This window comes from Cupressus sempervirens, chromosome 11 (genome assembly GCF_028749045.1).
Source record: "Cupressus sempervirens isolate cs-2001-9-10 chromosome 11, ASM2874904v1, whole genome shotgun sequence".
Classification (NCBI taxonomy): Eukaryota; Viridiplantae; Streptophyta; class Pinopsida; order Cupressales; family Cupressaceae; genus Cupressus; species Cupressus sempervirens.
The window spans coordinates 264,418,697-264,444,855 of NC_143128.1; the positions used below are offsets into that span (position 1 = coordinate 264,418,697).

The 26,159-nt window shown below is 37.0% G+C and overlaps 1 protein-coding gene across 1 annotated transcript in view; it reads right to left on the reverse strand.

The window, feature by feature from the left end:
• LOC149529148 (UDP-N-acetylglucosamine transporter UGNT1-like) overlaps window positions 1-25,952 on the reverse strand; it is a 40,513-nt gene extending 14,561 nt beyond the window's left edge. The window contains exons 1-7 of the mRNA XM_089808460.1: window positions 25,632-25,952; window positions 3,203-3,279; window positions 2,257-2,424; window positions 1,994-2,127; window positions 1,712-1,842; window positions 1,541-1,585; window positions 1,262-1,359 (exon numbers count right to left, since the gene is read on the reverse strand). Coding sequence (XP_089664586.1) covers window positions 1,262-1,359; window positions 1,541-1,585; window positions 1,712-1,842; window positions 1,994-2,127; window positions 2,257-2,424; window positions 3,203-3,279; window positions 25,632-25,824 — 846 coding nt within the window. The 5' untranslated portion in view covers window positions 25,825-25,952. The remainder of the gene's footprint in view (window positions 1-1,261; window positions 1,360-1,540; window positions 1,586-1,711; window positions 1,843-1,993; window positions 2,128-2,256; window positions 2,425-3,202; window positions 3,280-25,631) is intronic.
• Between the last annotated feature and the right edge of the window lie 207 nt (window positions 25,953-26,159).

Sequence of the window (26,159 nt, forward strand, 5' to 3'; positions counted from 1 at the left end):
CTTGTAGGTCTTTACTAAATCTCTTTACCAAGTGACACTTGACAGTGCCTTTGTAATCTTCTAGTAGAGATAAGCTCTTAATCAGGCACACTTTAGAAGAGTGCAAGTTTTATGCGGATCCTCTCACACACCATGGTTTTCACCCTAGTTGGGTTCCACAAGGTAAATATGTGCGTTATGTGGTGCTACTTGTGTATTAATAGTTTTTGCTTACTCCTAATTGGTTAAGTTATAGTTTCCCATTTCAGTAAACTGGGGTGAAGTAAGGTTGAAAGAAGTTTTGAAGTTTTTGCAATGTACTAATTCACTCGCTCCCACCCACCCTAACACAAAAACACATCATTTTGTGTTCTAAGTCCTTTAACCATGCTACCCTTAACCAAGCAACTCTTGTAGGTCTTTACTAAATCCCATAACCGGCTATCCTTAACTAGGCAACTCTTGTAGGTCTTTACTAAATCCTTTAACCAGGTGACACTCAACAGTGTGTTCGCAATCTTTTAACAGAGATAAGCTCTTAACCAGGCGCACTTTAGGACAGTGCAAGCTTTGTAGGGATCGTCTCACACACCATGGTTTTCACCCTAGTTGAGTTTCCACGAGATAAATCTTTGTGTTATGTGATGCTAGATCAATCTCTCTGTTGTTTTCTAATCACTACAACAGACAATCCTATCAAGGGTGAACTTTAACAAGTTCTTTGTATCAAATCCCCTAACAGGGTGACATATCATATTGTGTTCTAAGTCCTTTAACCATGTTACTCTTAACCGGACAAGAGGTCTTTACTAAATCCCTTAACCGAGTGACACTTGACAGTGCCTTTGTAATGTTCTAGCAGAGATAAGCTCTTCACAAGGCACACTTTGGAAGAGTGCATGTTCTGTGAGGATCCTCTCACACAGCATGGTTTTCACCCTAGTTGGGTTCCACAAGGTAAATATATGTGTTATGCTACTTGTGTATTAATAGTTTTTGCTTAATCCTAACCAATTAAGTTGTAGTTTCCCATTTCAGCAGACCGGTATGAAGTAAGGTTGAAAGAAGTTTTGAAGTTTTTGCAATGTACTGATTCACCCGCTCCCACATAAATAAGAACTCTACGTGGCTCATCAACATTTTCCCAAAACCAATGTCAGATATTTCTTATCAACACTACAATCAAAATTAAATTCATATACACTTGAACATGCATACATATTCCTCCCAGTCGAGAAAAGAACGATATTTTCTCAAAGTCTAGCCAGTGAGACCAACATACCTGAAACACTGGAGAATAGAAATGAGTAAATTGGATCGTCATTTCTAGTTCACCACTAAAGAATGTCCATAATAGAAGTAGAGGTCCACAAATCAACCCTGAAAACAAGAATAGACTATTAAAACGGGATAGAATAAGTTTCTCCTGAACATATAAAAAACCGTTTAGGTCCCTTTTATGATACAAATAAGCATTTTCTCACACTTGTAGAAGCCATTAATACTAAGAAGCATTAATCTTTTGGCTTCTTAAAGAAAATAATCAGCAGACTTGCTTTACCATTACACCACATTAGGCCAAAGCTGTTGAGTCCACTAGATTTCCCTGTATAGCATCACAGAGTTTATAATTTATGTTACTAACTTGAACAACAGAACTCTTGAAGCACTGTCAGCACAAAATGAATAAACAGAAACAAACTCAAGGAATTTTTGAGGCATAAGATACTACCAATGCGGGCTATGGTGATTAGGTATATTGCTGTAGTTATGTTGGAAATTATAACTATCATATAGCTGTAAAAATCAAAGGACAAGTCCCTAGCCCCAGCAACAAATGCTCCCAGCAAAATCAAGCCCACACTGATGAAAACCTTGGTATAAGCCACAAGGAAAGTGATCAATTAATTCCTGGAATTAGCTATAAATGAATATATTTAAAAACAAAATGATTTCTTGGAAAGCCTTGACATAAATTATTAGATAGCACAGAAGCACAGAAACTATTATATACCTTCCAACTATAGGAGGAGAATGCTTCTGTGGTGAAAGAAAGTATTCCATGATCATTGTAAAGAACACAGTTGTCCGTCTCAGTGTTGTGTACATTGGCACATTAACCCCACGAATCGAGGCCATGCCAACAATCTGCTTGCAAGAAGATCAAAGCTTCAAACATCCAGTGAGAAGCAATTCGCCTAATACCTCAACTAACTGTATAGAAGAGGCAACTTTAACAACAGTTACTAAAAAATTTGAAGATTTGCAGTTCTTTACCATGTATAGTAAATAGGCAATTGAAAGAGGAGATGTGCGCCAAAAAGTTTCTAGAGACAAAAACAACTTAGAAGATGTGTCCGTAATAGTATTTCTTCCTTCAACTGTCCTGAAGGAAATTATATTCCACGACCTCATCACATATAAAAATATAGTTGAAGAGATCATCTGCAGATATATACAATACCAATTCTCGGTTAAAGATGCAATGACAAAGAGTCCAAAATTCTATTGAAGAAAATGGTGAAAGCTAATGTAGCGTGATTAATTAATTAGCAATTGTTTTAACAGATAACCAAGTTCGGCTTTGTAAAAGGACTAAACTAAATGTTATCTATGATTCCTGCAAATTACATATCAAATCTATAAAGCTTCGTAAGTGACTTATTGCAAATCATAAAAGCTTAAGCATATTATATAATATTTTGGTGAAAAGCATTACTGAAATGAAATGCAAACATTCAACAAAATATTGAGGAAAAAACTATCAGTGAACATGACAAGAAAAATCCATGCTGTCTAGGCATAATCATATATTCCTCTCAAATAATAAACAGGCAATAAAAAACATTGGTTTGATTGTCAAGACTCAAGCCAAAACAAGACTTCCCAAAACTGGCTATTGTTGTTTTTTTATAGAAATGAATAAACTCAAACAGAAGATCTCAATAAACTACACCATTCTTTACATTGAATGATTAACACAACATTTACAAAGTAAACTTTGTGAAACTTTCTCGAGGGATTTAAATCTTTCGCTACAACATGGATTTTATGTGAGCTGATGTCATGCCCACTGTAATCAACTATGTCATCACATTTTGCAAGGATCATATTAAAGATTACAACAAGGAGATATTTGATAAATGTAAGTTCACTTGAATTTCAGAAACAGCAATTATTCACTTGCAGGATTAATTCACTAGATTGCAAAAACGGGATTTACCTGAAGCAATGTGATGACATTAGCAGAAGGAAAGTTGTATGACGATAGAACTGCTTTGTTAAACATCACCAGCATTACTGCAAAGCCACGGAAATCGGTAAGTTCCTCCAAGAGACCCATAAGATATGTTCAACAACTTAACACCCAAAAGAAATAAGACTAGGCATAAACAATTTTTCTTCAAGTTTCCTGTTTATGATATGAGCTCACAAACACATAAAAAATTAAAAGAAAATACCACCAAAATTTATCTGCCATATACTCTCAATTAAAGAGATTAAATAGATTATAGAAGGTAAGTTTATTGCTAACAGGAAAAGTCCAAGCACTTAATGAGAATTCTGCATTCAAACACAAAGAAATTATGGACTCAGATAGATTAGATATCAGTTGCAAATTAAAAAGATTCTACTGAACCAAGTCACACGTAGTGAGGAAATTATTGCAACATATAGTGATGAGTTATGCACTGAACTTTTATAAGCCTAAAATTGCAACATTTTGAGATATATATCCTGTCCCACAAGACAAGATGATACAAGACCATCCGGGTACAAGTACAATCTTTGCACACCCAAATTGTTAGCGGCTAATCTTTTCACCCTTCCCTTTAGTTTGTGTGCATGTCACTTTAGTTGATCATATCAGCTTGCCTTCTTACAGATGCTCTTATCTGTTTCAATTCATCTGTAACAGTGCTTCAAATCATTATCATGTTTTTGAAAACTCAAACCAAGAGGACAGTCCTTGTATATGGGCTTCTACAACAAAGGCAACAGGAGCTCTTTGAAAAACTCAAGGCTGTATATCATGCTCCAGGCTGAATGCATGTATCACTAAATGCTTGGTGTTGGTGATGGCCGCGACATTGTGTTGTATCTTAAAAGCTGAATTATATATTGGCTGCAAGATGATGCGTCATTATTGCCTATGTGAAACTGAATACAAATTAAATCTAAAAGATACATAATGAGCAATAAAAAAACACCACCTATAGCTTTGTATTCCGAAAGGACTTTTATGTCTTTTTCCAACATGGTGCCACGGGTCAAGCAGTTACAAACAATTACTGTTGCCTACGATGCGGTCAACTTGCAGGATCTTCCCCTTGATTTGTTGCAGAATTACTTATATGACACCCGGCCAAGACCTTTCACTTTCCCGTCTACTCATGGCATTTGAGCTAGCTCAGAGAGAGAATGTTCAACAGTTCATCAAAAACTTTCTTGATGTTTTCTTTTCATCTTGTGAGTTCAACATTCTTTCTTGATCATTTTAATTTATAACAACCACCATTCTTCTCTTCTTGAGGCCACATGTGTAATATTGGTTGGCAGGTGAAAGGATTTGCAGAGACCAAAAAGTGTTCTCCAGCCGTGTCTATACAGGCAAGATGATCTCTATGCTTCAAACAAAAAAAAGCAAGAGGAAAAATAAACTCAAAAGGAGAGAGAAGAGAGGTTGAAAAGAAAAGAGCAGAGATGAACAAATGAAAATAGAACAGGGGTATATAGAATGAGGTAACAGAGACAGCTAGTGGCAAAAGGTATGTAATGGACTTGGCTAGAAAGAAGAGGAACTAGTAAAAAATGATACGTAGGGAGATTATGTTTAAAAAATACAAGTGGTATAAAAGAGGGCTCACTACAGAAGCTTCCAAGCAGTTCTTAAGCACTATACAATTTCTTAAGCACATTGTGTTGGGCTCAAAAAAAATATTGTCATTCAGTTATTGCTTCCATAATGCATGTGTATAATTTGATTCAGTATTGTACTAAAAACTTACGTTATTTTAAATAGACCCTCCCAAAATACTAGCTGCCTCAAGTGGTATCAAAGCAGGATTCTTGGTGGGTTGCATCAGGAAGAGGCTGTGGGTAATTTGTTATTGTGAATGAAAAGTCCTATAAGTACAGCGAGCTTGAGGAGGAGGTATGACACATAAGAGGAAGGCAGAGAGCGCCTAAGGCTGCTGATATAGCAAAGATGCTGAGAAGAATAGCTAGATTAGATGCAATGAAGAAAACACAGAGAAAAGAAATGCATGCAGACAACATAAGTAAAGATGAGTTGGAAGCAAAAGAATAACAATTGGAAGTAGAAGACTTAGTGAATGTACTGAAAGGTGGATTTTTGAGAGCTATAACAAAGAAAACCAAAATCATATACTACCTTCTTTAGTCAAAGTTTAGTCTCAAGAGAATTTATAAATTGGGTTTCAAAGATCTAATCTAGAAAGGATGCAATGAAAGTAAAATTTGCATAAACAAAGTTAAATGGTCATATATCAATGTCATGGAATAATGTACAAACGAATAAAATCAAATCCTAGGATCAGATGATTGCAAACTCATATAAAAGAATTTTACATCAGCATTTGAGTTGACCATATAGAGGATGACAAAGAAAATATCTCAAGATATGTGTTGGTGTGTGTTTTGTAACACTCACCAACACAAAATAAAATACCAAGTGCTACATGATTCCCGTAGTTACACCGCCTTGCGGTATAGGGGGACAGTGGAACGGGGGGACAAGTTTCTGGGACAAGGGGATTGAGGAGCCTTAATTTGGGGACGGCATGGGGATGATGGCGGGGAACAGGGGGTGTTGTAAATACTATACATATGGTACTTAAAATGCTAATTATGTAAATATGTATTGGAATATAAGATATAAAGATATATAAGTAAATACTTGAACATTGCATTGAATTAGAACATTGATCATAAATAGTCAAATCAGCAAATAGTCAACATTGAGACATCCCCCATTCTCAACGGAGGTGGTGGAATTTGGTGGCACTGCTGGGGACAAGGGGAGGGAGTCCCCAAGTTCTCGGTGAATCCATGTCTCCGAGACATAGGGCAAAAAGGGGGGTGACGCGTCTCCATGTTACTAAGGCTATACCCTCTCTTGAACAAAGAAACCTCAATTCTAAACAATGTAACTATATGGGATCAAATAAGACAACCCCCAAGTTTACACTGCGAACTAGCAACTTTGTGTTATATAGGATTCAAAGGATTGATGCAATATTGTTTGTTACACACAAAGAGACTTATGCTATTCTTTTTAGATTTATCAACTCTTTGCCCTCAAAGTGGTTGGAACTTGAATTAAACTAACTAGATCTTCAAATAAACGATAAGAGGAAAGGGTTTAGTGAATCTAAGCTAACACCTAAGGATAATGATAACAATGGATGATGCTTGGATATTAGAATTCCTTACACCAAGCTTTCAATAGCCATGAGGAAACAGCTACATAAAACTAGATGCAACCTCCAAAGATAGCAAAGGATTTTCATATTGTAAGCATTCATACAAATACCCAATACTAATGCAATCCCGATGAACATTCACAATCGAACTTGCACTTAATGGGTTCAAACCAATGATACACTACAATTTGCAATCAAAAAACTAAAAATGGTATGAACCAAGGAATTCACCACGAATTGTCACAGTTCTCCAATAAAACCAATGAACTTCAACTAAATTTTTCAAAGTAAAAACCACGCAAGACATTGAAACAACCCACAAAGATCTAGCATATCTTCAATAAATATTGTATATTGACGTCAACATTGTCTTAGCAACAATCTTTAATCTCCTCCTACTGCCACTATTGCTCCTAATACTTTGTCTATTGATTTACCAATGACAAGGTGGGGCCTTTTATAGACCTCTCAATTACAAATGAAGGGTCCAGACTGATTTGAAATCAATAAACAAGATAATTCAGTAGAAACCTTGATTGTGTTGGCAGTGGATCGTTATCCCTCGCTGGGTTCGTGACATGGTTTAATAGCCTCTCATGTCTTCTACAAGTCTAGTGGCTGTATCAGGTATTGACAGGTCATACTTTTTGTGCAAAGGCAACCCAAGTTGTTAACAATTGGCATCAAAGTTTGGTCACAAGTTGCAAGCCATAGCCAGTAACGGTAGGAGGGGGATTGTTGGCAATGGGTCGATGTCCCTTGCTAGACTCGTGACATGGTTTAATAGCCTCCTATGTTTCTTATAAGTCTAGAGGTTGTATCGGCTATTAACAAGTCAATCTTTTGGGGAAACAACAACCCTAGCAGTTAACATATTTGGCAGTTACAACTACCACCAACAAACATTTAATATCATCTGAGGAGATTACAAATCTTTAAGTACATATCCCTTCAAGGATGAACTAATGAGAAAATTGATTGTAGTAATACATTAAATGCCTTCTAAATGTCCACTTATGAATGAGTTGCCTTGGATTAACTTGAAAATGTCCAGTTGAACTTCTTCTATTGGTTGGAAATGATTGAATGCCACCTCAATTGGTAAAATTCTCAAAGTATTTCTCCTTTCTTTATCTTTGATTCAACTCTAATTCATAATCATTAAGAATTCTTTGCATCTCTAGCAAATATCTCTTGATACTCAACATTATAAAACTTATCTTCTTGTGAATGATGATGATTGATATTCCCAAATTACTTCATTTTAATAGATGTCTTACATAGTAGTTCTTCAATGATTTCTCCTCATGGATTTCTTGTATCTTGAAACTTCTTGTAATTCCAAAACCACCCTCATATGGATTCTTGGGCTTCCTTCACAATGATCTCATATTTCCAAAGGAAATTGAAGATCCATGATAATCCATTAGCCTATTCCTAAGTCCCAATAGGCTAAGGGTTTGGGTTAAGGGCTCTGCATCCTAGTTGAGTTCATGCAAGAGATTCTAGAGCTTTTTGACAAACAGGGAGCAATTTCACAAACTATTTATAGGAAGTCAATGGGCCACCAGTTGTTCAATGGTACAAAGTTTCTATTTATATCTTTGGTGAGTGAAAAAGTTTCAACCAAATATTTTATTCATGGCTTTATTAAACTTTTCAAATGTTCTTTTTTAAGCCTCTTGGAAGACGACCACATGTCCTAGTCAGACAACATTTTTTTTAAAAGGGGGCCTATGTATTTCATAGAAATGAGGCTAATATTATGCATAGTAACACAGGGACGCATTCTCCCCTTTTTTGCCCCACGTCCCAGAGACAAGGATGCACCGAGGACTTGGGGACTCCATGGCACCACCAGATTTCTACCTTCGCCAAGGATGAGGGATCTTTCTGGTGTTGACTATTTGTTGATTTGACTATTTATGTTCAATATTTGATGTTCCAATTCAATGCAATGTTCAAGTGTTTACTCTTTTACATCTTTCTATCTTCTATTGCAATAAATCTTTTCATAACTAGCATTTTAAGTACCATATGTATAGTATATACAACACCCCCTAGTCCCCTCGCCACCCCCCCTGCCGTACCCAAATTAAGGCCCCTCTGTACCCTCGTCCCAAAAACTTGTCCCCCTGTTCCCCAGGGTGGTGTAACTATGATATTATGTCTTTCTGAGTGGGAACCCAATGTTAAAGGTAAAAATGTCTTAAAGATGCAATTTAACAATCCAATGAGGGTGGATGCCTAGGAAGGGAAACATAAGGAGATAAACATAAATTAAAAGCGACCAAAAAGAGGCTGTGGTGTTTTAAAGCAAAAATGACTTTTATACTTGTGTTGCCCTAATCCTCTTCTTTCTTCTATAAAACGAAGAATTTCAGCTCTCATTTCATTTTCTTGTCTTTGACAACATAACAAAGTGCTGATGGAGTATTTCCAGTAAGGACAATTTGCTGGTTTGAGGACAAGAACCCTCAGCTGGGACACCGGTTTTCGTGGTGAAAGATCCACTCAAGCTGGTCATGGCTAGAAGAGCAGAGTGAAGTTTTTTGGTGTGTGTTTTGGGGTGTGAAGCTGAATATTTTCAGTATGTTGTGATGTGTGTTTTCAGTCAGCAATTTGGCATGCGTGGTTTTCGGTGTTGGTGATCGTTCTTCATTTTGGAGTTAAGGTATGTTTGGCTTCATTTCAGTGTGCTGGAGTTTATTAACAGATTTCTGGAAATGCTTATTCAAGGTGGATGAAGCACATTTTTTATCATAACTCTTAGAGAAATTTAAATCTGCTTCTGGGTATTGTTTAAATGAATTTCTTGCTGCTAGGCAATTGGGAAAGATATATCACATGAAGGTTTTTCTGAAGCGTTGATTTTTTCTAGCTCAAAATCAACCCTACAAAGTAGCACCCAGCTTGGTAGTGCTGAATCTGTTTTCTGAGCGTTGGAAAAGGGCTGGCATTGGAGTTTGACATCGCTGATTGCTAGTACAGATATCTGGAGTAAATTTGGAGCTGATGGACAGGCATAATATCCCTCAAAAAAACAGCCCTGTCATACTTGAACACCAAGCTAGTGCTGAATTTAATTTCTAAGTGTTATCTTTCATGCTTGGGGATCTATAGCAAGTCTGCAATACTTTAGAATCTGATTTAAATATTTTTGAATAAGTCTAATGATAATTGAATGAAGACTAGTTGTAATCAGCTCATTGCTTATTTATTGTGTTACAATTATATCATGCTTGTGTATATTCTCTGTTATGAATGAAAATCTGATTGCACAAAACAGAAAACTACTTTCCTTGGTTCCATAAACTTGCAAACATATTTCAAAGCGAAATCAGGGGTGTTCAGTGGACTTACGATCCAGCTTCACCTCATAAGATTCAACTATTTACATCAAAATCTAAGTGGAAATATTCCACTTTAGAAGACATACTTATGGATGAACTGTAGTGCCTCTAAAAACTCCATCATCACAAGGAGGTAATAGAGCAAGAAAACAAGTATACTTGATGTTAAATATTATTTGATGTAGCTAGAAACATAGGTTGCATTAAATGAAATACTACGATGTTAGATCATGTTTCCATTTACTATTGGATCATGTATGCATGATGGTGCTTTATGAAAATATCTGAGATGACTTATATCCAAGAATACTAGATTAATATGTTAGGATGAATAACACAGTAAGCATTGTGCCTTAAATTTAGTTGAGTGTTTTATGGGGATTTACATTGATATATGCTCTTATTGCTACAAATGATTATTTAAATCCTTTAGATTTAGATACCATGTTAATATATATATATATATATGCTGTGTACTGCCTCGCCACACCACACCTATGCATTTCGTCCTTGGTGTCGATACAAAGTGACATGGGAGTCATAGTCGCTTGTGAGATCTGCACAATGTCCCGCTCTCCTTCACTATTATTAAATGAGGCATTTTCATTGATGTTATATGTGTTTCGGCAGTTAATATATATTGAGGACAGCTACACTTGATGTTTGCATGTTTTAGTGAAACATGTACCAGGCACATTCACTGTCAGATGCAGGGATTGTGTGTGCCTATATCCCTGGCAGTGGATACAGGAGATAGTAGATTTGACCTTTCATATGCCAATGCTGTCCCTGTATGGACAGCATATTTGCAATTAATACATTATTCCCTCTGGTACGTGTTGGTAATTCCGGATTTATTATGGATTTGAGTTAGACCGGTGAGTGTGTCTGTACATTTAGAAGTTTCCGCAGTTGTCTCAGATGATTTAATTAATTGATGGTTTTAATGTTATTTGGGGAATTTTATTATTTAATTTTAATTACAGGCTAATTTTCTATGATTGGATTCCAGCTAATTGGAATCAATTTTATTTAATTTGGAAAAAGAGTCAAATAGTTTATTTAATTATTTAAATAATCTATTTGAGAGTCATTTTGGAAAGTGACTTTATATTGTGCAAAAAGTTCATTTCCACCTTCATGCTTTAAAGAATAAGGATTTTACTCCAAAAGCCTTCTTAGAGAAAATCAGTCTTTTGTTCATTGGGTGAGATGATGTTGTTGGATCTTAGCATGGAGCAACTCATTGGAATCATATTGGATTTGCTTTGCTTTCCCAAAGGTTTCATCCAATTCGGTGGTGTATTCATTATTTTCTACCCTTTCTTGGTTTTTACCATTTGTGAGAGGTAGGGCTTCTTGGATCTCTAAATTTACTTTGTTATTTCGAATGATATCTTTTGTAAAAGTTGTGTGGGCTGAGAATTAGTATTCCCCCGCAAGTATGCTTATTTTCATCACTGGATTGGACAGGTATGAGTAATTTTATGTTTCCATGCTTGAGTTTTGAAGTTTCCCCCCATTATACTGTCAGATTTTGCGCACGTGCTCAGAATTGAATTATTATTGGATTTTGGGAATGTTGAGTGCCAAATAGGAAATGGGTTTTAATTTTGTTGCTTTTCAAGAATTTTAAATTTTGAGTGTTTTGGTTTTTTTTCTCATTTTGCATGTCACCCAGATTTTATCAAGAAATTGTTGGGCACAAATGAGTGAGTATGATGGGTAGAATCCATGCCTATTTTATAATTGCAAAGATGGAATGAATAAAGGACATTTTGGTTGTATTTTACCACAATCTGAATATACCTTGTTGGATTTTAAACATTGATTTTGGCTTTTGTCGGAATTTAGTATTTTATGTTTTGGAGCTCTTTGTTTGATTTTGGGATGAAAGATATCTTGTGAAACATTTAGGGATGTTGGTATCCCATGTTTTTATATTGGACCACCTCAGGATCTGTGCTCTAGGCAATGAGGCCAATAGAGCATGTTGTATGTTATCTTCTTGCCTTGAGTGTTTTGCCTTTATGTTTCGTTCTCTTTCCCTTGTGTTGGCACACTCCATGCTTGAGGATGAGCTTGCACGTGATATGTGCATGTAGGGTGTTGAGACTGTATCAAGGCATGTAGTTGAGTCGTGCTCCTATACCACAGCCTAAGTGACCTATTTTCTTGGTATAGAGCTCGCACATGATATGTGGATGTAGGGTGTTGAGACCATATCCACACATGTAGTTAAGCTGCGCTCCTATGCCATAGTGTGAGTGACCCATACTCTTGGTATTGAGCTCACACGTGATATTTCGATGTAGGGTGTTGACACCATATCCAAACATGTAGTTTAGCTACGCCCCTATGCCACAGTCTAAGTGACCCATACTCTTGGTATTGAGAGTAATTGAGTTCACCATGTTCCTTATGGTTTTTATGACTCTTAAGACCTTGATTCACACCCTTTTTGCTTTGTTTTTCTGCCTTGCTATCTTTAGGGATGAACCTGGTTGGCGTTTAAGTAGTAGAGTGGAGTGGCTCCCCAAAGCAAGATGGGACACAAAGGGGTCCTAGGGTATCCCTTGGTTGAGTTTTTATTAAGAAATCACTAATTTTTATTAAGAGATAACTAATTAACTGATTAAGATTAATATTTAATGAAAAGGATTAATGTGACTACCTTGTCGTCATTTGAGGACGTTGGTATGGTATGTTTTTGCCTTGTCGCCTACGAATGTTGATATGGCTTAGTAGAGCTTGATAAGTAGGAGATGATTTCCACAGCTAGTCAAATTGTGATGTGAATATCAGGATTTAACTGTGTGATTTTTGAGTCAAACTCGATGACCCATATTTCATGAGTAGTGATTCAACATGAATCCATCTCTCATGAGAATAAATGTAACACTTAGCACTCATTGGATCTAGGTGATGCTCACAGGGGTGAAGCACCGGGACTTCCCGGGAGGTCACCCATCCCAGTACTACTCCAGCCTGAACGCGCTTAACTACAGAGTTTCCTCCACAGTTAAACCCAAAGCTTGCAACCCCATTTGCAAAACCTTCACCAAGTGTTGTGCCTTATGAACCATTCATTAGAAAGCCCCTTAAGCTCATCAATTGATAAGTAGGAGATGATTTCCACAGCTAGTCAAATTGTGATGTGAATATCAGGATTTAACTGTGTGATTTTTGAGTCAAACTCGATGACCCATATTTCATGAGTAGTGATTCAACATGAATCCATCTCTCATGAGAATAAATGGAACACTTAGCACTCATTGGATCTAGGTGATGCTCACAGGGGTGAAGCACCGGGACTTCCCGGGAGGTCACCCATCCCAGTACTACTCCAGCCTGAGCGCGCTTAACTACAGAGTTTCCTCCACAGTTAAACCCAAAGCTTGCAACCCCATTTGCAAAACCTTCACCAAGTGTTGTGCCTTATGAACCATTCGTTAGAAAGCCCCTTAAGCTCATCAATTGATAAGTAGGAGATGATTTCCACAGCTAGTCAAATTGTGATGTGAATATCAGGATTTAACTGTGTGATTTTTGTGTGCTTCACCCCTGTGAGCATCACCTAGATCCAATGAGTGCTAAGTGTTCCATTTATTCTCATGAGAGATGGATTCATGTTGAATCACTACTCATGAAATATGGGTCATCGAGTTTGACTCAAAAATCACACAGTTAAATCCTGATATTCACATCACAATTTGACTAGCTGTGGAAATCATCTCCTACTTATCAATTGATGAGCTTAAGGGGCTTTCTAATGAATGGTTCATAAGGCACAACACTTGGTGAAGGTTTTGCAAATGGGGTTGCAAGCTTTGGGTTTAACTGTGGAGGAAACTCTGTAGTTAAGCGCGCTCAGGCTGGAGTAGTACTGGGATGGGTGACCTCCCGGGAAGTCCCGGTGCTTCACCCCTGTGAGCATCACCTAGATCCAATGAGTGCTAAGTGTTCCATTTATTCTCATGAGAGATGGATTCATGTTGAATCACTACTCATGAAATATGGGTCATCGAGTTTGACTCAAAAATCACACAGTTAAATCCTGATATTCACATCACAATTTGACTAGCTGTGGAAATCATCTCCTACTTATCAATTGATGAGCTTAAGGGGCTTTCTAATGAATGGTTCATAAGGCACAACACTTGGTGAAGGTTTTGCAAATGGGGTTGCAAGCTTTGGGTTTAACTGTGGAGGAAACTCTGTAGTTAAGCGCGCTCAGGCTGGAGTAGTACTGGGATGGGTGACCTCCCGGGAAGTCCCGGTGCTTCACCCCTGTGAGCATCACCTAGATCCAATGAGTGCTAAGTGTTCCATTTATTCTCATGAGAGATGGATTCATGTTGAATCACTACTCATGAAATATGGGTCATCGAGTTTGACTCAAAAATCACACAGTTAAATCCTGATATTCACATCACAATTTGACTAGCTGTGGAAATCATCTCCTACTTATCAATTGATGAGCTTAAGGGGCTTTCTAATGAATGGTTCATAAGGCACAACACTTGGTGAAGGTTTTGCAAATGGGGTTGCAAGCTTTGGGTTTAACTGTGGAGGAAACTCTGTAGTTAAGCGCGCTCAGGCTGGAGTAGTACTGGGATGGGTGACCTCCCGGGAAGTCCCGGTGCTTCACCCCTGTGAGCATCACCTAGATCCAATGAGTGCTAAGTGTTCCATTTATTCTCATGAGAGATGGATTCATGTTGAATCACTACTCATGAAATATGGGTCATCGAGTTTGACTCAAAAATCACACAGTTAAATCCTGATATTCACATCACAATTAGTAGAGCTTCCTTGATGAGAGAAGGATTGCTCGAAGCCACATGGGCCTTCATGTGCCATGCAATGACACTCCTACTCTTGAGGCTCTTCACCGAACTTTTGTTTAGTACTGAGTATTGACCCTAGTGTACTATGAGTGTACTTAGTATGCACCTTGGACGTTGATCCACATGTTAAGTATTCTCCATGTTTTATTGTACTCTGCATTTATGTGTATTGCTTTGGGTCATGGTACCTATTTTGAGATTATATATATATATATATATATATATATCTTGAGATTATATATATGTTTGTCGTGTGTGTTAACCACGCCTTGCTTGAGTGTTTGCCTTATTTTTGTTGAGCTACTATCTTCATGAGCACAAAGAGGTGGGCCTAAGGGTTCCACATGTTTGGGTGGAGTTGCAATACTATACCATTGTTGGGGACCGATGTACAAGTGGTGGGCTTAATCTAGACTTAAAGAGTGATCAAGCATTGAGAGCTCCGTGTAGTGTTTCACTTGACTCATTATGCATGTGTTTATATGCTTTCAATTATGGTAGTTTTAGTTTCATTGATATATATATGCTCTTGGTATTTATTGATCATGCATGTACTTGATTCTTAGTATAGCTTATGACTATGTCATTGATTTGCAACCGAGTAAGTGATGCCTCAATATGCATGTTCCCGATACTCCATGGTGTGAAGCTAGCTTTCTTTTCGTGCTGTATGTTGCCACCCATTTGTTGAGTTGGGAACCCAATTCATTGCATTTTTGGCAACAATGTCTTTTCTGAGACCTTGCTTGATTCTTTGGGGTGGTCACAAAAATGTTGATGTCCTAGGATGGCTTTAGGTCCTTTTTGTCATAAAGCTCGTCAAGAGCATACTGATGCAATTTGAATGGAGTCAATCAAATGCCAGATGCAAAAGTTATAGCCTCTAGTGCATACCATTGTGATTCGTAACAAGAATAGTGGGAACTTTTGCTCATCTTTCGAGAAACCTAATTAACATTCCAAATACCCTCTTTTGAGTAGAGACCACCCCTTTCATAACATTTTGGATTTGTATTCGTTGGTGAAGTATACCTTTTCCTTGTATGCAAAAGTAATGCTTTGGTTTATAGATAGAATGGTAAATGAACTCGTATGGTTAACCATTGTAGGAACCTTCATTTGGGCTTAAAAAGAACATCTTACTTGGGATAGATAGTGTAGTACCTCCCTCTTATAATTGGTGGATGTTATCCAAATTTCCTGTGAGTCATCTCGAGAACAAGTGTTCTCTGTTTCAAGTATCTAGTTAGTGGCTTGGGAATCTTTGGGACTGTTGGAAAGACTTCCACTTGTGTATGCGAACATGTTAGTTGTGCCATATTCCCTAAGTTTCATATCATATTTAGATGTTTATCTTTTGCACTTAGTTACTTTATATTGTTCTTAGGTAGCTTACTATAAGAAAAAAATTATTTAGTGCATGTTTTCTCCTTGTGTTCCAAGGATTCCTGGGAGGGCATTACATGAAATTCCCCAATCAAATGCATAAACTCATAGGACAAGCAAATAAATTGATGATTTGTCATTCAATAACCAAGCATGTTCATTTTGCTCTTTTCTCAAATCCTTTTCAAGTGGCAATTGCATGATAGTTGCTGATGCAAATGTTATGTCCACTTTTGAACATTTGAAGAGGAGTCCACTAATGTCATGACTAAACCTCTTGATACTAACAAATTATAGGGCAAACCTTGTTATTGCTTCCAATTTAGTCATAAATGGGGATGTTAGAATAATAGCATGCAAATGTTATCTCCACTTTTGAACATCTAAAGAGGAGTCCACTAATGTCATAACTAAACCTCTTGATACTAACGAATTATAGGGCAAACCTGTTATTACTTCCAATTTAGTCATAAATGGGGATGTTAGAATAATAGCATGCAAATGTTATCTCCACTTTTGAACATCTGAAGAGGAGTCCACTAATGTCTGACTAAACCTCTTGATACTAATGAATTATAGAGCAAACCTGATATTGCTTCCAATTTACTCATAAATGGGGATGTTAGAATAACGTAACCTATTATTATATTCTTACTATTAGAGATGTCTTTAGTTGTTATGGTGTAGACACTCTTGCAATTATCACTATGTGAATACAAATATTTCTAATTAATTGTAACAGATTTCCACAATCCATAAAATTTTGTATTCGCTTCTGGGTGTGATTGTGTATTTCTAATTGTCAGCTACTCTCTCTCTCTCTCTCCCTCTCTCCCTCTCTCCCTCTCTCAGACACACACACACATTAGACATCAGATTGACCTCATTCCCAAAGAACTAATGAAGTAGTACTAATCAAGGAAAACTAGGGTCGATGTGTGATACCTTTCTCTTGGCACCAAACAAGGGTAGCGAATGGAGGGTTTCTACAAATTCCAAAGCCTCCACTACAATCACTATCAAGTACCAGTTTCCTTTGCAAAGGATAGATGACATTATGGATAGTTAAAGCGGAGCAAGATACTTCACCAAGATTGATCTCAAGAGTGGATATCGTCAAATAAGAATCTGAGAAGGTGATGAATGAAAGATTGCATTTGAGACAAATGAAGGGTTGTATTAGTGATCAATCATGTCTTTGGGACTAACTAATGCACCAAGCACATTCATGTGGTTAATGAATAAGGTGTTTAAGGAGTTCCTAGGTATAATCCTCATTGTTTACCTAGACGATATACTGAGTTTCAGCGAGACAAGAGATGAACATCTACGACATATCGGACAAGTGTTCCAACAATTGAAGTAGTATAAAATCAAGAAGTATAGTTTCAACAAAGTAGGCTTACCTAAGGCTTTTCAACTCAAGATAAGGGTTGAAGATGGATTCGGAGAAGGTGACGGTAATTGTGGAATGGCCAACACCAATACACATTGGAGAGGTCGGATATTTTCATGGGCTGGAAATTTTTACTAGAAGTTCATTAAAACTTTCAATAACATATGCACACCAATGAGTGAGACCATGAGGGAAATTGGAAGGAATTTGAGTGACCATTTAAAGCACAGAAAAATTTTAAGTTATTCAAGCATAAGTTGAAGCATTTTGTTTTGGCCTTACCAGATTTCAGCAAGGTCTTTCAACTATATTATGATGTCAATGGTAGTGCTATAAGAGCAATCCTAAGTCCAGAAGGAGCGCCAACTGCATCTTTTAGTGAAAAGTTAAATGAGCCCAAAGAAGATACTCAATCTATGACCAATAATTCTACAACATAATTCAAGCCCTAAAGAAATAGAGGCACTATTGTTATGGAAGGAGTCTCTGCTATACACTAACCATCAAGAACTCCAATACCAAACACTCAAGCTAGGTTGAACTAAAGGCATATATCTTTGTCTTGAAGTGCCAAAGGGAAATCAAACAAGATTGCAAATGCACTATGCAGGTGAAGGAAATTGATGATGCAAATGAGAGTGGTTGTAATGGAATTTGATGAGCTCAAGCATCTGTTAGCAAATAGAATGATCCTTTAGAGATAACAATGGAAAATGACTCAATATGCCCAAAAGGAAGGACTAATCAACACTAGCAGTTGGAGAAATTGTTAATTGGATTAGCAATTTCCATCTGAATTTTAGTGGTACAGCTCCCTCTTATGATGTAATTCTAAATTTCTAGGATATGCCTCTAACTGGAAAGCAAGCCAAACTAACATCTGCCCATTACTATGGCACGTATGTAGATAGGGCTTTAGGAATAAAGGAATGGAAACTACTAACTCAAAGATCATTCAGCCCCACACCCACAAGTGATAAAACAATGGAAAGATTAGTATTCCAATTCAAATGTATACAAACTTTAGGCTCAAAGACCTTGTAGCACACATCAACATAATAAATGTACAAGAAATCACCAGAGATGACCATGTTGACTCAAAGACCAACTACAATTAGAAATAAATATATTCGGCTCAAAGATTCCATATACATTACTCTCTTTCCATGATGAAGGCTTATAGTTCAAAGACTATCTTGCCCCTGTACATAGATCAAGCTTGAATAGAAAATATGTCGTTGTCCCTTCACAAAATTGAAATAAAAATCTCATGGACTCTAATCAATGCTCACTCATGCTTCAAAGGACAAGGAGGATCAAAAAGTTCAGACCCTTGTAACATCTTTTTATTACATATTTAAAGAATCCTCCCATCCTGAGCCTTTTCGGTTTCAGCTTTTGTAATTGCTTCTTGAAACATGATTGTTCTCTTTTCTTTATTCTTTAAACAATTACAAATAATAAAGTCATAACTCTTCACATTTCTCTGACACATTTGTTTAGAAGAAAATGCTTGTTGATGGCAATAAATATATTCACCTAAATGATGTGGCATTACACTTGGACCCTTGCCAACGAATTTCTTCCATGCTAGCGTCAAAATTCTAGAAAACTAGTGGAACTACTTTGATTGCTATCAATATTACGTTGTCAAGCTTTTTAGCTAGTTCAAAAAGTAATACACGCCACTAACATGGTCTAAATCTCCTTAGTCATTAGTTCAAAATATAAATAAAAATTTGATGAAGAAAAAAAACATAATACCTTCTCTTTAATGAGTTAAAGATAGCATGGCAACACTCAACACTGCCATTAGAGCAATCTTTACAACTTTCAAGTCAAGCACTAAACTTTGAAAAGAGCGTCAAAGTCTAACATTGAAAATAGAACTAACTTATACAAATTTGGGCAATTAAAAGTTCAAGAAGAGGTGTTGAAGGCTTACACACATTATGGAACAATTAAAATGTCTTGTTCGGAATGAAAAACCCTTATAATGCTTTAAAAATGTTTCCTTTTTGTAGTTCAATTTAGCTCGTCGAAGGCTGACAAGATAATGGAAAATAACTAAGGCAAAGTTGAACAAAAATGAGTTCAAGAAGAAATATCAAAGATTGACATTCAAATTAGAATTAGCCACAATGCTTTGTCTTCAACATCTCAACTTGCTTCATCAAAGTCCACCAACTAAAAGTGGAATTCGACATGTTTGGTCGCAAACCCTTCAGTACTTCACTTAGTTTGTTTTTCTTCTTCTACATGCTTCCAAGAACCATGTTGGGGTGTGACACTAGAAGTGAGCTTTGAAAGGACTTATTTTCAAAGAAATAAAGGTATGAATGAGTTCCAAAAAGCTTATTGGGGACTGATGCAAAGAATTGAGCTTGAACAAGGCTTTAACAAATTGAAGATTCTACAATGAAACACCAACTTGAAAGGGTTCCACATGGCTTGTCAGAGTCCAAAATCTCCAACTAGCATGAGATAAAACACAAACAAATTCATTCAAGCTCAAAAAAGACAAAGAGAAGAAATTTGGCAACAACTAGCTTTGAATGGGAACATGGACTACAAAGGACAATACAACGAACCTGGAGTCTCATTCAAAGATCAGTGTCTAGTCATTGGAGTAATAGAGTTAGAAGGCATAGCAAGAATACAGGGTGTTGCTATGCAACGGGGCGAGGGGGACTAGGCACAAGCCAAAAACAGACACACCAAAATTAAAAAACAAAAAAAACTAACACCTACAACACAACAAAACTTATTTACATATAGTACATGCCAGAAACACCCTTACCCCAAGGTGCAAACCCAAAAGTACTCAAGCAAAGCCATTAATGGGCTAGGAGAAGTAGGATCCACTGTAAGAAAGGAATGTAGACCCATAAAGCAATTGTGTACATAAAATTAGTATCCAAACTAAATGGGCACTCAACAAAAACAACAAATCATGGTGCAAGGACTCGTGACCAAAGAGCCACCTATCAGACGTGTTTGGAGGTAGCAAGAGAGTATCCATATCACATTCACAAGATGAAAAGAATCTACATAAAGAAAGTCATTGTCTACACCACAACATGAATGTGACATCCCTTATATAGACCTTACATAAAGACAAAATAACCTAATACCTACAACACAACAAAACTTGTTTACAATGTAGGTACATGCCAAGGATACCCTACCCCAAGCCGCAAACCAAAAAATACTCAAGAAAAGCCATTAATGGGCTAGGAGAAGTAGGATCCATTGCATGATTGGTATGCAACTAAATGGGCATTCAACAAAAACAAATAATTGTGATATTGCTATCAAGATTCAACTATGTATCTTTTGAGTCAAACTCATTGACCGATGTTTCATAAGTAGTGGTTCACACAAACCCATCTCTCATGAGAATGAATGGAACACTTAGCAATCATAAGATCTAGGTGATGCTCACATCAATAAAGTATCGGACTTCTGAGAGGTCACCCATCCCAGTACTAGTCTAGCTTAAGCACACTTAACTACGGAGTTTCCTACATGGTTTAACACACTTTTACTTGCAACCCTATTTGCAAAACCTTCACCAAGTGTTGTGCCTTATGAACCATTCATTAGAAAGTCCCTTGAGCTCATCAATTGATAAGTAGGAGATATTTTCCACGACAAGTCAAACTGTGATATTGTTATCAGGATTCAAATGTGTAGTATTGCGTCAAACTCATTGACCTATGTTTCACGAGTAGTGGTTCACACAAACCCATCTAGCATGAGAATGAATGGAACAAATACTTAGCATTCATTAGATCTAGGTGATGCTCACAGAGTTGAAGCTCTAGGACTTCCCAAGAGGTCACCCATTCCAATGCTACTCTAGCTCAAGCTTAGTTGACAATGGAGTTTCTCGGTGTGGGTTAAACCATAGAGGAAACTCCACAGTTAAGCGCGCTAGAGCTATAGTAGTACTGGGATGGTGACCTCTCGGGAAGTTTTGGAACTTCACCTCAATGAGCATCATCTAGATCCAATGAGTGCTACGTGTCCCATTCATCCTCATGAGAGATGGGTTCGTGTGAACTACTACTCATAAAACATACTGAAAAACTACATAGTTGAATCCCGATAGCAATATCACAATTTCCCTTGTGGTGGAAAATATCTCCAACTTATCAAAAAAGAATAAAACATGGGGCAAGGACTCATGATGAAAGAGCCACCTTTCATAATACACTTCTAGAGGTAGCAAGAGAGCATCCATATCACATTCACAAGCTGAAAAGAATCTACATAAAGAAAGTCATTAACAACAGCGTCCTGCACGTCTTGAACAAGACATCCCTTATATAGATCATGACAATAGCCAATGTCAATTTTATCCACTAGAACTATCAACTTGTCCACCATCATAGTATTCTCTTCTTCATAAAGAGATTCTTGATCAAAGTCCAGAAAGAAAGGTAAAATTTGCATATCTTCACTTTCAGAAAGAGGAAACTTCAAAATTGAAACATCATTTACCTTTCCTAGGCACAACTCATCTTCATAGCTTTCCTCAAGGCTTTCCAAACATTCTTGTTGCAAACATTCTGCTCCATCCGCTTCCTCCACAATGGCATCAATAAAAAAGGTCTACCTCAATATGAGTCATAGCTTCCAATGCATATTCTTCCAACAAATGATGGACCAATTCTGATTCCCGAATGTCGCACTTCTTACCAAACTTCTCTTACAACTCCTCTTATGCTCATATGCTTTTCAGGGCCGCAGTCAGCTACCTCAGGTTTAGGATCATGACTATCTTCATCTTCTAAAATGAGAGGTGAAGGAGAGACATCTTCATTGCATAAGAAACCGTTTGAGCCTTCCAATCACTAGTTTAAATTCAAAACAACATTAGAATTTTCTCTTGGTATATCTTTGTTGTTTTATTCAAGAGAAGGGGATGGTTGCTCTTTCATGAATGCCCAAATGCTGTTACTTGTATTCTAAGCTTTCCCCGCCCATTTGGGACAGCCATACAGAGGACTTTAAAATGCATCTCCCAACTTTAAATCCTTGAGGAAGCATTGAGGAATGATGCAAGGCGGTTTCCATCGAACATTTCTTTATTTCTGAGCAAGGAAAAGCAAAATGACAACCATAGAAAAATACTTCAGTTAACAGGCAATTTAATACCAACAGATATGAAAGAAACATTTTCCTCTAAAAGTTAAGCAACTGATACCAAATTTTTAAAAATGTATGGGTATGTACATCCCAGGATTGTCAACAGTGTCAGTGGTGAAGCTTGAAGTAAAATGTCACCGTTGTAATCACCTGTACACACTAATACTGTCTGTGTTGAGCCATTTTCCAGAGGGGGCATCATGGGTTATCATAATTAACAAATGAAAAGGTAAACTTCACAAAAATGTTTCGGAAGAAAAATCTGCTCATGGTGTTGAAGCATATACATATGACGATAAGATCATTAAGGAAGCAAGGCCAATGTGGAAACTAAAATTAGTAAAGTATTACTGCAAAAGAAGATAAATTATTTATTGCAGTCCCCAGGATCAACGAGCACGGATCCATGTTCATGTCTTGGCATGAAGTGGATAAAGGTTTCTGAAGCTGTTACTGCAGGAGGACAAGCAAGATTGGGAAGGCAGATTGTAATGCCCCCACACAAAAATATATCACTAACAGGCACCTATGCTAGGAGCAATCAAGGAGGAACAAGTAATATCATAAAAAAGTTAATTGAATTATGAAAGGGTCAATGGTACAAAAAGAAGGGTCTTAACAATTAAAAAGAAAATCTTAGAGGTATATGAAGGAAGATAAAACCAAGAGGAAAGAAAAAGCATCAATTGATCAAGACATTACCGAGTTTCCTTGTGGCATAGGAACTAAGGATTTGGTAACCTGAGGACAAAACCCCTAAAGATTAGAAATTAAAGGGCTAAAACCCCTAACTTACGCAAAAATTCAGGAACAAAGCCATTTCTGAAAAGAGAGATTGCAGCGACTTTTTTTTAAAATTACAATAAAGGCTAAAAGGATATGTTTAATATTTTCAATAGGTGCATCATGAGCTTTAAATCCAAATTATATTTATATTAAAATAAATCATTATTTATAACAAACTATCCAATTATTATTTGAGTTGGAGTTATTTATTTTAAGGCAAGTTAAGGAAATTTCAAAACACATTCTTACAATTATTAAGATGTACTATCAATAACGCCACTTATAAAGTGGCACTCTTTTCCTTGTCTTTAACGTTCATGCAAATCATTAATCCCCGGATCTTGTAAGCAATGAATTGACATGAAGTTCAATCTAGGGTGGCTTCAATCATGTTTTCTAGTAATTTTCTCTTTTATTGTCATGTTGGATGATGAGAACCATTTATTTGGAGTGAAAGAATTAAGAATTAGTGCCTTGATCAGGATTTATTACCATCCTTGGACTAAACCCTGAGCCAAATGATCTTGAACAATAAAATGCAAGGCCATAAAAAACAGCATGGTGTACAAACAACTGTGTCTATATTTCCAAGTATATTTACATCAGAATGCATACTAAGTGCCCTTTCATTTCATCCATATAACCCTGATGTTTCCTTCAATAATTGTTATGTTTTTTTTCATAAAGCCTTGCAAATGTAGATGATACTGAAACAACCACTAATCCTCCTCCTCATGCCTTGACTACAAATGTTCATATACACATAGTCGATATGAGTAAAGCATGGGATAAGAAAACCAGTCATCTGAACTATCAATTTATAAAGGTGTGCATTGAGATCTCAGCATCTCATGCTGCTTCTACGAAGTTAAGAGTTGTTTCTCTGAATGCAAGCAATGATTTTTTTAAGTAGGCTAATTCATATTTGCCTAATTCACTGCAGCGGGGTTGCCTACATGATAGATCTTTCATTTAAATTGTTTGTGAATCTTACCTTCCAGATATAGTGGACACAATTAAGCGCCTATATTTCCTCTTTGTTACACATTCTATCTCACATAGCACATGCCCATGAGTTTGTCATTTTCTGCTGATATTGCTACTCTTGATCAAATATTTGACACAGCCATGCATTGACGTGAACACCAATTTAAATATTGCAAAGTTGATAATCCTTTTCTCTCTCATATTCCTTCATGAACTGGTAAGAACTTTTGTATGTAACTATAGGACCAAATTTTGCAAATCAAAGAAATATTGCTTGACAAAAGTGAATCTTCATCAACATTCAAAATCATCCCTCTATTTTTATTATTTAATATCAAAGGCAGCAAAAATGAGAGGGGACTACCTAGTACCTGTCTTCGTATTCTCTCTCTTCAAGGGAGTCCTCTCATTCTTTGAAGAGCATTTTTTTACATAGGTCGCTAGCATGATATTGTTGCAAAGACCCATTTCTATTTCTCACTAAATTGTACTTAAGGGAGGTCTCACTATATTGCACTTGCGGGAGCTTTTAGTGTAACATGTATGTGGCACAAAGGTACTTAGCATGGCCTTTTCCATAGATCCATTTCTATTTGGCACTGCGTTGCCCTTATCACCACTGCCTCACTGCCCCATCAATTCTTGATCAGTGGCAATAAAGTGTTGCTTCAGTCTAGTCAAGGCCCATGTTTGTTTTGCTTCACCGAATTAAATCATCTCCTAATTAACATGAACTCGTAACCTCATAGACTTGTGTCATTCTAATTCACTCATCCCAAAGCCCTGCACCTTTCCACTCTAATCTTCATACTGTTACTTCAGATCAATTGAAATAGACTAGCATTTACTTTCTGATATGTGACTACTTCACATACATTAATTTTAGGTATATTTTGTGGATCCTGAACTATGACAGAAAAGCATTCGAGTACATAGTGTAAACAACGAGGCATGCCTGTGTTAATTTCGGCAAAGGGCCTTTTACAGCCCCGACTGGTTCTGACTGCCTGAAACAAAACCTTTTTATCTTTTCCAACATATAAAGGAACATTTTTATCTTTTACACTTTGAAACCCAACGGAGCTTTTCCAGATGAAATGAAATTTTTAAAAAAAATCAATAAAATTCACAATACCAAACAGCCTATGGGACCCAGGATAATAAAGGACACTGCCGTGCATACTAGCCCCAACAGGAGCCTGCACATATTAAGTCCTAAAGGAACAGAAAATATATATCAATTATTACGAAAAATTACTTCAGACCAAACCCTCTAAGGAAGATGAAGTCCTACCCGCGCTGGCCATATAAGAGAGGGCAGCAAAGGCGCCACGCTTGGTCATTGCGGTGCCCTTCCGAAGAGGAGGTTGTTTACTTTCATCTGCATCACCTGTTGTGATGGGCAATAAGCGATCCTTGTCCGCTGCGGTGTCCATGGATCGAATCCCTCTGCTGCTGCCTAAGCCTTCAATTCGCTCGCGAGACATAGGAGGAGCGCTGCAACACGTGTTTATTTAAATGAACATCATGCAGATAAAACCTACGGGTCCTGTCGGGCAAACTTGGCGACTGTTGCCTCGTTCAACGTTTTGTGAATGTCGGTAAGTTCAAACTCATTCTCAACACGATAAAGGGCCCATTTGGTTGCTAGAATTAACCTGGAATAAGGAAACGGGAATAGAAAAATTGGAATATATCTATTTCAATTTTGGTCCAATACAAGAATAAATCTAATTCCACTTTTCATGGGTTTCGCTTGTCCTGGTCGTAAGTTTTTTTAGTGTTATTTATACAGTCAACCATACGGACGTATACAGTTGTC